Source organism: Cephus cinctus, unplaced genomic scaffold, assembly GCF_000341935.2.
Source record: "Cephus cinctus unplaced genomic scaffold, Ccin1 Ccin1_scaffold0617, whole genome shotgun sequence".
NCBI classification, from domain to species: Eukaryota; Metazoa; Arthropoda; class Insecta; order Hymenoptera; family Cephidae; genus Cephus; species Cephus cinctus.
In genome coordinates this window covers 191,695-204,012 of record NW_014333261.1, presented here as the reverse complement: position 1 = coordinate 204,012, position 12,318 = coordinate 191,695, and the positions used below count along the sequence as shown (strand labels likewise).

The 12,318-nt window shown below is 36.9% G+C and overlaps 3 protein-coding genes across 8 annotated transcripts; 1 reads left to right on the top strand and 2 right to left on the bottom strand.

Annotated features, from left to right (window-relative positions):
- Positions 1–29: 29 nt before the first annotated feature.
- Positions 30–2,558, top strand: LOC107269203 (probable nuclear transport factor 2). 3 transcript variants are annotated; one of them, XM_015742798.2, is made up of 5 exons: positions 30–376; positions 472–543; positions 721–819; positions 1,214–1,372; positions 2,040–2,170. In XM_015742798.2, the coding sequence occupies exons 1-4, from the start codon at positions 269–271 to the stop codon at positions 1,325–1,327; spliced, it is 393 nt and encodes a 130-aa protein (XP_015598284.1). In that variant the 5' UTR covers positions 30–268; the 3' UTR covers positions 1,328–1,372; positions 2,040–2,170. The 3 variants fall into 3 exon arrangements, with proteins under 3 accessions (XP_015598284.1, XP_015598283.1, XP_015598282.1); XM_015742797.2 differs by having other exon boundaries at positions 1,214–1,366; positions 2,040–2,166; XM_015742796.2 differs by lacking the exon at positions 1,214–1,372 and having other exon boundaries at positions 36–376; positions 2,040–2,558.
- Positions 2,559–2,902: 344 nt separating this feature from the next.
- On the bottom strand, positions 2,903–5,300 carry LOC107269185 (4-hydroxyphenylpyruvate dioxygenase). The gene is made up of 12 exons (XM_015742766.2): positions 4,999–5,300; positions 4,905–4,931; positions 4,762–4,824; positions 4,586–4,690; positions 4,398–4,523; positions 4,236–4,325; positions 4,072–4,172; positions 3,926–4,003; positions 3,614–3,848; positions 3,406–3,528; positions 3,213–3,329; positions 2,903–3,021 (listed from the first exon to the last, which is right to left on the bottom strand). The coding sequence occupies exons 1-12, from the start codon at positions 5,140–5,142 to the stop codon at positions 2,947–2,949; spliced, it is 1,284 nt and encodes a 427-aa protein (XP_015598252.1). The 5' UTR covers positions 5,143–5,300; the 3' UTR covers positions 2,903–2,946.
- Positions 5,301–5,905: 605 nt separating this feature from the next.
- Positions 5,906–12,273, bottom strand: LOC107269173. Of its 4 annotated transcripts, none has more exons than XM_015742736.2 (9): positions 11,559–12,273; positions 10,129–10,363; positions 9,825–10,055; positions 9,663–9,757; positions 9,504–9,573; positions 9,274–9,441; positions 7,860–9,209; positions 7,538–7,764; positions 5,906–7,346 (listed from the first exon to the last, which is right to left on the bottom strand). In XM_015742736.2, exons 1-9 carry the CDS (start codon positions 11,564–11,566, stop codon positions 7,172–7,174), a joined length of 2,559 nt encoding a protein of 852 aa, XP_015598222.1. In that variant the 5' UTR covers positions 11,567–12,273; the 3' UTR covers positions 5,906–7,171. The 4 variants fall into 4 exon arrangements, with proteins under 4 accessions (XP_015598222.1, XP_015598221.1, XP_015598223.1 ...); XM_015742735.2 differs by lacking the exon at positions 11,559–12,273 and adding an exon at positions 11,244–11,498; XM_015742737.2 differs by lacking the exon at positions 11,559–12,273 and adding an exon at positions 10,457–11,191.
- Positions 12,274–12,318: the final 45 nt, after the last annotated feature.

The window sequence follows — 12,318 nt, the reverse complement described above, 5'->3', positions numbered from 1 at the left end:
AGCATAAGAGCCACAAGGAAGTAGCTCGTAGTACACGCAGGCAATATGATCGGCCATAGGTGCGCGTCGGTAGTTCGAGAATCGCTTCGACAAATTGGCGATCGCTTCCTCCTTGCTTCTACAAGTGGCACGAGGGATGTCGAAGGGCATCGTATTATCCTATTCATAGGATTTCTTGAGAATACCGGCGTCCCCGCGCAAACAAACTTTTGATCGCGACTGCGTTCTTGTACATTTTATTAGGAGTTAATAAAGCCCTAAACTGGCGATGGCGCTTAACCCGTCATACGAGGCGATCGGCAAGGGATTCGTTCAGCAGTATTATGCGCTGTTCGATGATCCTACGCAGAGGCCAAACTTAATTAATATGTACAATGTAAGTTATTTTATTCTTGATTTATAAGTTTTGAGAATAATTTTTTGCTATGTAACATAACCACAATTTCTTACTTTTCCCACTACTATTGCTAGACTGAATCATCCTTCATGACGTTCGAGGGCCTTCAGATTCAAGGTGCCATCAAGATCATGGAGAAACTAACTGTGAGTAGTCTTGTTATCTTTGGGTATGTGCTATTCAACATTTTGGAGCCAGTGTGCTCGATGCTTGTATAGCTCTCAGATCTTCTGAAGGAGTTTATGATGATCTGAGTCTGCGGTGTTCTATAATCTTCTAAGACTTTATTAAGGGATCTATGTAAGTTTGTTTTTTATTTTCAGAGTTTAAGTTTTCAAAAAATTAACCGAATAATAACTGCCATTGATTCCCAACCTATGTTTGATGGGGGTGTTCTAATCAACGTTCTAGGAAGGTTGCAGGTGAGCGTTCAATCTATTATGAATATTACTATTCTTACTAAGTACCATTATATTCATATGGCAAAAGTAATATATTTGTTGCCAATACAGAACACATGATACAGCAATAAGATATTATCAAAAAGAATATTGTTGTGCTTAAATGGCAATTATTAGTATTATATTTTTGTTCAACTTTGCTTTAAACGTTCAGACAGTGTTGTACAAAAATGACAGTGATAAGTGGTGTCACTATAAACCAGTGATAAGATACTATAAATAATAATATAAGGGAAAACATTCTGACTTGCAACAAAATAATCTGTTCTTTAGTATAGATTTCAATGATAAAAGAACCATGTAGATTGGAATTGCATAAATAATAATTAGCTATCGATTCTTGATGGTTGGGCAGACCGATGAAGATCAGCCACACGCGTACATCCAGACATTTGTCCTGAAGCCAATCGGCATCAGCTTTTTCGTGCAGCACGACATCTTCAGACTCGCGTTGCACGACACTGTCTAAGACGTCTGGTACTGATCGACCATCGATCTTCATACCGTGGTACAGGCAAGCTCAGCATACTTTTCCTGCTGTTATGCTTTGCTCACTGTCACGTGAGCATGCACGCTTTCCATTAACTCATTCAAACGCGCTACTCTATAATATCAATTAAATAAATTTACACAAAGTACTATGAGTTCTCCGATATCTATGCAACTTGGTCACTTACAATATCTTTACAAGCTAACTTTGCTTCATTCTTATGAAAGTTTTAGATTCCAAAATGGTAAACATACATACATTCATATAGTTTAACTTCAAAGATCATATCGCATTGTGAACATCGAGTGGTTTCCCTTTGTTACATACCATAGTCATCATTTATTTTTATTCCCTGCATGGTTTGGAAATGACGCATGTTTATCATGGTCATATAATTTCTACTCTATGTTAAACAACAATTGTTAACAATACATTATCAACAATATTCTGTATGCAATCTGTACTAATTCCTGATAACAAATTATTTTTACTTGTGACTCAGTTCTAATTCTCAATGACGTACCTTAAAAATAATATACAAGCCTTACTACGAATATTATTTACCATAGACTGCAATACTTTTCAAAGGAGAAGCACAACTCATTATTTTTCAATGATAATTATATTATTGCTATAATTCTGTGATTATTTAACGCTGCCTCTCCGAATAGTATGCTGATTGTGATTGCAGGCAGACGAAGACCCACCGCATGCCTTCTCGCAGATATTTGTGTTGAAGCCACTGGGACCCTCGTTCTTCTGCCAACACGACATCTTCCGCCTGGGTATTCACGATACTGTGTGAATTAAGCAGCAATGAAAAAACTAAAAAGAAAAAAAATACAGCAACACGAATGAACGAACGAGCAAACGAGCGAGCGAAGACTTAGATAAACTCGATAACAGTGGACAGTAATGTTATCAAGCCGCGGTCACACTCCGTAACACATCGTACGTCGAGACAAGTGAGCTACTTTAAGAAAACTTTATTTCTTTTAACAGACTATTCTGGGTTTTTTTTTCTACATATATCCTTCAATCCATTTGTCCCAAATTGCTCTTATTCTATTGATCCTTATCCTCTCCTTTTGACTCCTCTTCAGTCATTCGGCACCGACACTTTTTATATAAAGCATTTTCGCTTATATATATATATATATACATTGGCCACGGCTAATTGCTATTACCAATAAATACCATTTAATAATTGTCTCGCTTACTTGGATGCATCCTGACATAAGTTAAATTTATTTTTATTGTCCCTTTTTCCTCCTTTCTGTACATGTCGAGCGATTCGTCCTGACGAATGTCTACTTGCCATGTTTTTTTAGTGGTTCGACGAGATGAACTAGCGCGACGTGTTATCATTTTCATACATCGTCATTACGAATTTCTCCTGTTAATACTTCAGCGAAATTCGTTGTTACGTAGTTTGTAGGATCGATGCTATGTATTTTTGTAAAGCGGAGAATTAACGTTAAATACAAAGTATACAAATTATTCGCGAGGGTACTATAACGATCCCGCCACCTGTACAAATTAGAATAACTCGCCCTCGTTTGAAAATTTCTTTATTGACCTATTAACAGTATGATTAACTAGAGATTTCCGCGCTTTGCTTGCTCCAATTCAATGGCCTCGAACAGAGCCTGGAAGTTGCCTGCTCCGAAACCCTGTAACGAATAAAGAGATTTGTAAATAAAATAATAATCTTTAATTGCCATTCGGCTGTTCTTCTCGTACAATTGAAATTTTTCAGATTCGTATTGGGAATTTAATTACGTGGACGAGTCACGCGTCACGCTTAAAGTTACTTGTAAAGAAACAATTCGAGGAATAAGAGAAAGACGAGAAAAAATCTTACATTGTGATTACGACGCTGTATGACTTCTATGAAAAGCGTAGGCCTGTCTTGCATGTTCTTTGTGAATATTTGCAATAGATATCCCTCTTCGTCATAGTCAATCAATATTTTCAATTTCTAAAAACAGTTCCCCTTCATTAGTCTGACAATTACACTTGATTGTCATTTACAGAGGATCCACAAAAATTCATACCTGAAGAATATTCAAGTCTTCAAGTATTTTAACTTCGCTGCTCTCGAGTCTCTTTCTTAACATCTCATAATAAGTGTCCGGTACTTCAAGGAATTCCACTCCTCTTGCACGTAAATGGCTAATCTAGAATGCAACAAGTGTCGTTATCGATAACAATTTCTCAAATACTATTTCTCATTGAAAGAATATTGGCCACAGATTTACTTACAGCTGTGAGAATATCACTTGTATTCAGTGCAATATGTTGCACACCGGCTCCACCATAATATTCTACATATTCCTGAATCTGTGAACGCTTCTTCCCAGGTGCTGGCTCATTTATTGGCATCTTTACAGTTTCCTCATAATTTGTCATCACAATGGAACGTAGTGCTGAATATTCTGTATGCAATTGAGTGTCGTCAACTGACCAGAACCTGTGAAACTGTAAACATTGCTCGTACCTGAAGAGAGAATATGAATGAATGAGAAGTTATTAATTAATGCTATCAATTCAGAATAAAATTATTGTTATCCTTACCATTTGGCCACTGATTCCATTTGACCATCTGGTTGATTTCCAACGACATGATCAATAAATTTCAAATCAATCACTGGCCTAAATAATAGAATAGTTAGAGATTGATAGGCGGTATAACGTAACGTGTTATCTTTGTCAAAGCTTACAGAATCTTTGTGAGGGGATCTTTGGGAAGGTCCTGGAATCCTGGCAAAAATTTACCCTTGTACTTGCTTCTGTCAACGAACGTATGCAGGGTATCTCCATACTAAATAATATTCTTAAATAAACTTTAATTTATATTTAGAAATAGCAATTTATTTTGACTTACTGTTTGCACTGTGGCAAAACGCACTGTTCCATATTCGTCCGTTTCCTCCCACAGTTCTCGTATTACTTTGGCCCCGCGCTCTTTCGCCACCTAAACAATGTGTTCGGTTACATGAATAAAAACTTGTGATTAATACCAAACACTTGGCTAAGCTGAATTTACCTTGAATACAATTTCGATATCTTCGACGGCAAAGGCTACGTCCCGGGCTCCATCACCGTGTAGCGACAAATGACTTGAAAATTCCTCGTCGTTAGGTTCATAGGCAGATTCAAATACAAATACAATCTAGAATAAAAATAGATTTTATTAATAATAATAGTTAATTTTTACTTATCCGTATAACTTACCTTGTTCTGTTTAACTGCATATGTCGCGAACCGTCTGGAGCCAGTTTCCAAACCGCGATAGCCCAGAGGTTCAAAACCCATCCTGGCGCAGTAATAGCTGGCAGCCTAAAGAATTATGTTACAATAAAGTAATTATTCATTAATAAGGCATATCACTTATATTTTATGACACTCACTTGTTTTGCATTGCCAACCCAAAACCTCAAGTGATCAAAGCTTAAGAACTTCCCTCCTTCCGGCTATGAATAAAATGCAGAATTAATAATTTTAAGTTCATTGTTTTCAAACGTTAATGTTTTTTCAAAATTCTTATTCTTACCTTTGGTCCTTTATCTGTGTACGTAGTCTGTCAAAGGGAATAAAAAGAAACGTTAATTTCGTTGTTTTGCACTTAATCCATTGAAGAAACTTACCATTTTGGATTGTGAAGTCTCGCAGAAAAATCTCTTTCCTATGGCGAATAAACATTTATTGTTAATCCTGGTCGAACCTTCTTTAAATATCAAACTCATGAAACGTAGGAGGGAGTTATCCTGAGATTCCCATTGGTCCACCATGGAGGCTTGTTTACGTCAACCTGTATGGAATTGCCTCATAAATTACAGAATTATTGTAGAAGGAGAAGCACACGACCTGTTGCCATGAAGAAGGCATGATGCGGTCGTATGATAACTGCGTGCCCGACACCTGAAGGCTCGACCATGTTTCCTTCTGATGGAACTTTCTATAACAGATGAAAAAAAATAAAAAAACCCACTTATTTATTCGTATTCTTTATCGAAGGAATTCTGTCGAAATCCTAAAGATGTGGTGCCTCTTTTGAATGCCCAAAGGACGAGCAGATATTCAGATCTCCAAATTCTTTTTACAGTGAAAACTGGGTATGTATGCTAAAAGTGTAAAATGTTATAAAACATTTATTTAATTTTCATATTGTCGAAATTCGTTACAAATCTATTCAAAGATGTTTCTTTGCTAAAAAAGATGCTTTTTGACGCACGACGTACACCTTAACTGGCACTTTCAAATTGTCGAAACGAGGAATGGCCGTGAATCTGGAATTTTATAATATCAAAAGGTATCTATGACGATTGGTTTGCCAATAAACAGGATAACCTGTTGATACAAACATCGATGTGATAAATATGTTAACTAACCGGTCTTGGAAGGCTCGGCTTTTTCGTGACGCAGGAATCCACATATCACGTTCGTTGGCAAGAAAGACTAATTGATTACCAAGAGATTGTTAACACCTAATGGGATTCAATTAATAGGAAGTTAATTATTATGGTAAGAAATGACAATAATGAAAAACACACATTAAAAAATTGTTCAGCTGTTTCACTTTATTAAGTCGCATCGTCGTCCACAATGGAGTCCGTTGCAAGTATCGTAAAGTTTCTCTGACGAAGAGAGAAACACATGGAACGTATGAAGTTTTGAAATACTGTAAAACAAGGATCTATCGATTACATGAAAATTCGTTACATTTAATTAATCGCTATCGAAATTCTACGAATTGAGACGCAATAAACGTCATTAATCAACGCACAGCATTATTAACGATACCAGCATTTGTACACAGAATTTTCTTTCGCATGTTGTACAATTAATAACATTCTCGCGCAATTAATAATATTCTCATTAAATACTAATACTAGCCGTATGATAATATCATACTCTCTCTTTTTCTCAAGCATACTTCCACTTTCTTTTTTCTCTCTTTCACTCATTTGCTCATTCTCTTTCTGTCTACCGTAAGCTGAACGATGTTCTTTATGTAATAAAAAATACTATTTCGCATCCTTTAACGATTAAAATAATACAGGAGGCTCTTATTCTCTTGCAACTTAAATTAAGTCTATTGGCTTTCTAAGTCTATAGCGAACTGTAGCGATTTCATTAGAATATAGTAATAAAAGTCACGGGTCTTTGAAAAACTATGTGTATGGTTCCAGTATTGATATGAAAGTCGTTCATCGTTGAAATGTTAAAAATTCGGTATCGATTCTCTAATAAAAATTACAATTCCATGCTATATCTATATCGACTACCATTCGTATATTGAGATAATAGATTAAACGTGGCATATCAATTTCTTTAAATGGAGCATTCCAAAAAATCTATCTTTTCTCACTGTATTAGATTCCTCGACAATCCAGCATCGTCTGGAATTTCTTGTATATTTAGATTATGTACAGAATGGTCATTTAAGTATAAACGCTATAGCAGTTTCTAAACAGTAATGCTAATAGGGATAAAAGAGAAATAACGTATACAATAACAATAATTAAGATACCACTTGCTTAAGGGAATGTTAAATGGCAGGTCGTTTACACGCAACAGTGTAAATAGAGTAAAACAATAGATTTAAGAAATTCATTAACAACGTCAATTGATCAAAGGTCAAAGTGATCGCGTTAGGAAAGACGAATGACAAGTCGGCAAGGTACTAGTTACTTAATAACTAAAGGATTGCATAGTTTCTGTTTGTCTTCTTTTTTTCATGGCAAGATAATCGCCCGGCCGTTTTCCTTATTTTTGAATACGTGATGCGAATTCAACCGGGTCTTTAAATTCGCGAATTTATAACAACACAATTCCGTGGTCTCTTTCCAGTCTACGTTTGGCTTTTAAGGGCACGACGCCCATCAAGTCCGCAGGAGTCGGTAGCCCACCAGAAGTGTTTGGAGCCATTGCTTGCTGGTAAAATACTTCAGTCTTGCCGCACTGGTTACCGTAAACAACCGTATCCTCTGTTCTATAGCAAAACATGCGCCATTTATAATTAAATCTCACGCTAATAAATTAATATCAATGACTAATCGTCTAATCGACTAAATCATCAATTGGTCTTGATGGTTCAAGAGAAATAAAAGACTGCTTAATAAAAGTTGTCTACAAGCACTACGAGCGCGTAAACAAGCTTGTTTACCAATTCGTGCAACTTACCTGATAATAATGTCCGTGAGATTACTCGCTTTGGTAAATCGGTCGTGTAACGAGGATACAATTTCTAGTTCCGTCACGCCCCAGAGTCCAGAACGATGCACGGTATCCCATTCAGGATCTACACTTAGGACACTGTAGAGTTCCTTGTTCTCGTTGGAGGGAAGTGGCTCCAGACATTGCTGAAGACGAGTTTCCAGTCTCCCCAATGTGCTCACGCAGGTTTCCCACTGGTGATGGTACACATGCAAGTGACGTTAATTGTTTAGAAATTAATACAATTAGAAATTGATTGAATAATAATTCAGATATAAACGTTACTTACAAGGGAATGTATTAGTTCAGGATTATTGCCTGTACCATCCTCCATTAATAATACCAGAACCATATTTTGATGTCCACACAAAAATAATTCAGTTTTCTCCAACTGACTGTCGTCCTTAATTATCCAATCTTCCTCGAGTTCGTCTACTTCGTCGCTACCGCTCTCCTTGCTGGCAGCTTCTAATTTACTCTTCAGTAATTGATTGGTGGCTGTTGAGAATGACAGGTCACGAAATTCACTAGGTGTCGTTTCTCTACTGCAAAAACCACTAGTTCTCTCATCCGCGAGTAGACTCAATTTTGACATTAATGGCGTCAATTGTAAACCGTCTAATTTACGTTTCTGAGGCAGATCGAATATACTTCCGCACTCTGACGTTGATTTTCGTCGCTCGTCATCCTCTGTACTGTTTAATGGTTTTAAAGGTAAACTCATGGATCTCCTGTATATCTCCTGCTTGTTCTTTTTCTCTAATCTCACGTCCAGCGTGGAATTTATTTTCTCCGAATCATCCCCATTACTTTCCTCCTGACTTTTATCCATACTCTTTGACTCTGTAGCCATTGGGAAGTCTAAAGCTAGTTCTTTACAATTGTTTACTTTGATTGTGTCCGCATTTAGCTCTTGAAGGTGAGTTGCTATATATTGGTCATAAAGTGAGCGAGATACAGGCAAGCCGTCGTAACGAAAAACCGGATAATACGGATCGGTTATGGTATTATAGAATTGTTTGGATGACTTAAACCTGGGTGAATCAGCACCGTAATCAGTACACAGTTTATCGTTGAGTCGAGGAAGACCTAGACTGTAATATCTAAGTGATACTTTGTTCGAGTATTTCCGGATTGACTCCTCGAGGTCGGATGTACTCAAGCTCTTTCTATTTGTCTCTTTACACTTGAGAAGATTCTCCTTAGTGTTTGCATTTCTTAATTTGTTTAGGCGTTTACATCTGAGAGCTTCCTTCACGACATCCGGAATGTCGTCCGTGTTCTCCTTCATTTCCGGTCTATTCTCTGGTTTCTTATCTGCTTCCAGTTTGTCCTCCAGTTCTTCAGCTGCACTACATATCGATACTGCTGTACCATGCAGGATACGATTCACGTCTTTCAATGGCGTCGAACAGACACTTGGTGTTAAGGGATTTGAATATTTGGTACGTTCTACTCGTGACTCCTGCTTGCGTTTTGCTGGTGAATACGTTACTGTAGATGGCGGCTTTACGCATTGCGTTACATTGCCGTATGGGATTGAATCTAACTCGCCTTCTTCCGGTACTGTAAATATTCGCGAGGTGTCTCGCTTCATACTGGATATCGGTAAATCTTTTGTACCAGTTTTTTGGAGGGCCTACAAGATTACGTGTCTATGAGTAATTCTATTATTAAGTCATATTAGACTTTTCTTTTTCTACCTTTTTGAACGGAACCTTTTTCACTGTTGAGTCCAAGTACGAGCTGTGTACTCTTTCGATGTTTGCATCCTGGGATAATTTTTCTATCTGTTTATGTTCTACGTATACACGTAGTAGCTGAACACCCACAGGCAAATGAAAGTCTGTTGATATTCTTTCAGCAGGAGCCTGTTTTTGTTTAATTAAATTTTATAAACATTTTGGATTCAATTTTAAAGAATTTTAATTACCTTTATTCGATACGGATCAGTTATTACTAGCTGCTTTGTCAGTTCTGCACTCAATTGAGTAGCTACCACTCTAAAATTTTAGAAATAACATAAGTGTAGTATAGGATAATGTATGGAACAATTGATAATTCAATTAACATCAGTTTTATTTAAACTTACTTATTATTATAAAAGAGAGCTCCAGCCATAATACCACTTGTCTCTTGGCAATACTGAAGTACTTGAATAGCTTCCAAAAAAACATTACTTGCACTCTGTAACAGAAGGTCATGAGATATTGAAGAAAAGATTTGTCTATGGAATATCCATAGAATCCATTACCTTTGGAAGTTTTATATTGGGTATATTGGAAAACATATTGGCACCATATTGTAATATCGGTAAATACGTCTCAAACATCTGATAAAGTTTCTCCGTGAGCTTATTTCGATCACTAGCGAAGGATGAGGAAATTGTTTCCAGATCACAGTGAAAAAACTTGAGTATAGATTCCAAAGTGTCAGATCTCCTTTCCAAAACCCAATCCTGGATATTTCTATCTGTACCAACAGCCTAAAAAAGATCATACTCATTAGTTAAATATAAATTTTAAGAATAGTTAGCGAAAATTAATAGACGCACTTACAAGCATGTAGTGTCCGAATCTCTTTAAGACAAATTTACCACCTTGTAGAGATATCAAACGTGGTGCTGAGAAGGAACTTGCAAGGAATTGATTAACTCCCATTAATTGACCTGCTAAGGCGAGACGCTGGGTCGGCGAAACCCATGCTGGATGAAAATAAACTACAGCCTCTGCTGGATCATCCTCTTCCTTGGAACATCTCACAGTGTCATAGACAAATACTATCATCATCTCTCTGAAACAGTAATTTTTTTTTCACATTTTCTAGTTTAATTATCGATAGCGCTTTGACCTGATTAGGTCAGCTACCAAGTTTAAAAGGTATTACTTGCTAGCTTTCTCGGGTAGCACATATGAAAATGAGTTGTTTCACTTCGTTATCGAAACAATACGAATGATTCACTGAAACCTATCGGTCATTTGTGACCAACTATCGATATATCCAAACGTTTCAGATAAGATTGTATTTCTGAGTGCGTACGTCGACTTACGTTACATCACTACGTGTTATATGAAATTATTATACGGTAAATAGCAAAGCGTATGCAAAGGTCGACGAGTGCAAGCTGCACCCAGTCTTGCATTTTTACTTTTTTATTCAGTAATATTTATGTAATAGTACGTCTTAGAGATAACAGGGAGAATAGGTCAGAATGAGATTTGTCATCTTGTGCGAATGAACTGAAATGAAAAATAAAATTTTATAAACCAAGAAAGATGTTAGTAAAGAGAAAATATAGTTCATTATAATAGTTGTATTAATTAGCTAAACGATACCATGCATGTGCTTGAGCTAATTGAAATTAATTACTACGTGAAACTGTACAGAACTAGAGCCTATGTAAGAATCTATTTGTAGTAATGCATGATACGATGTATGAGAAAAACATAAGAAAAATGTCTCATAGTGTCAAATAAAAAAAAATCAGCAAGTTTGATTATCACTATATCCCCATTGAAATAAGCACACAGATTTGAATGTAGTCTAACAAACCACATGTAATTGAAGTTTCCATAGAACAGTCAAGAGGTTGAAATCAAGTAATTCATAAACAAATGAACAAACACAACGCAACCAAGAATAGCCTGTAATCCAGCAGCGCTGGGAAACTCACACGAGTTTAAAATCAGCATTGTCTTTAGCAAAGAAAACAGAATTGAATAGAGACATATGGAGAAAGCTGGCTTTTGCACAAAGAGCTTGCCAGCAAAGGAATAGTAAAGATAACGTGAGCGTGTCACGTCGACAAGGTTTAGTAGAAAGATTAAAAAGAAGAGGAGCAGGACGTGGACGGGGAAGATCATTCAGCAAAATGCGTCGCGCCGGGACGTGATAGTAAACAATTCGTTATCACTGAGGAGCACACTAATTTCTTCAGCACCGAGCGTCGACTTATAATTAGATAAGAATACTATTACGCAATCCGTACTTTGCCATGGTGATTGTTTACGTGTTGAGGCGGCCTATAGCAGAACTGTCAGTCACTTAGAGTGCTTCCTCCGGTTTAATTACTTCCTTCTGACACTTCTCAACGTAGATCTTCTTCAGCTTTCTCAATCCAGTCGCCGTCCCTCCTGCTCGTTCACTCTTTAAATTTATCTCTCCTCTTCCTCCAGGAGTTCTTGGATTTCACTTTGGAGTAAGTCCTAGGAAGCTACCACGATGACAACGATCAGAACTCGCATTCACCATGCCAATACTTCCTCGCGGACTCCCGTATATTCCAATCCCTGGGAAATGTACATTACCGTCGTTATATAAGGCAAATTGCCGGACATAATCGGGTTGCCACAAATCGCTCCTCTGCCGCCATGTTTTCTATCGATCCGTCACTTCAACCTTCCATCCTCCTCTTCATGCTCCTTTATTTTTTACCTCTTTGCCGCTCTCCTGATTGCACATATTTTACATTCTTCATGAGCATTCACTTTCGACCTTCATTCTCTCTTCTTTTAGAGATACTCCTGCATGTCTTTCTTAGTACGGATATAGCATCTGCAAGGATACGCATAAAATTGATATTAACACAGTTTATTCCTTCTTATTTACTTGATAAGACTTTGCTACAGTACAAACTCTCTTGCAACTAATATTATTGTATTATTGATATAAAAGATATATACGACATTAGTTCAATTATTGTTACTTCTCCATATTATACTTAATTGTTATATTCGATGAAGACTGAA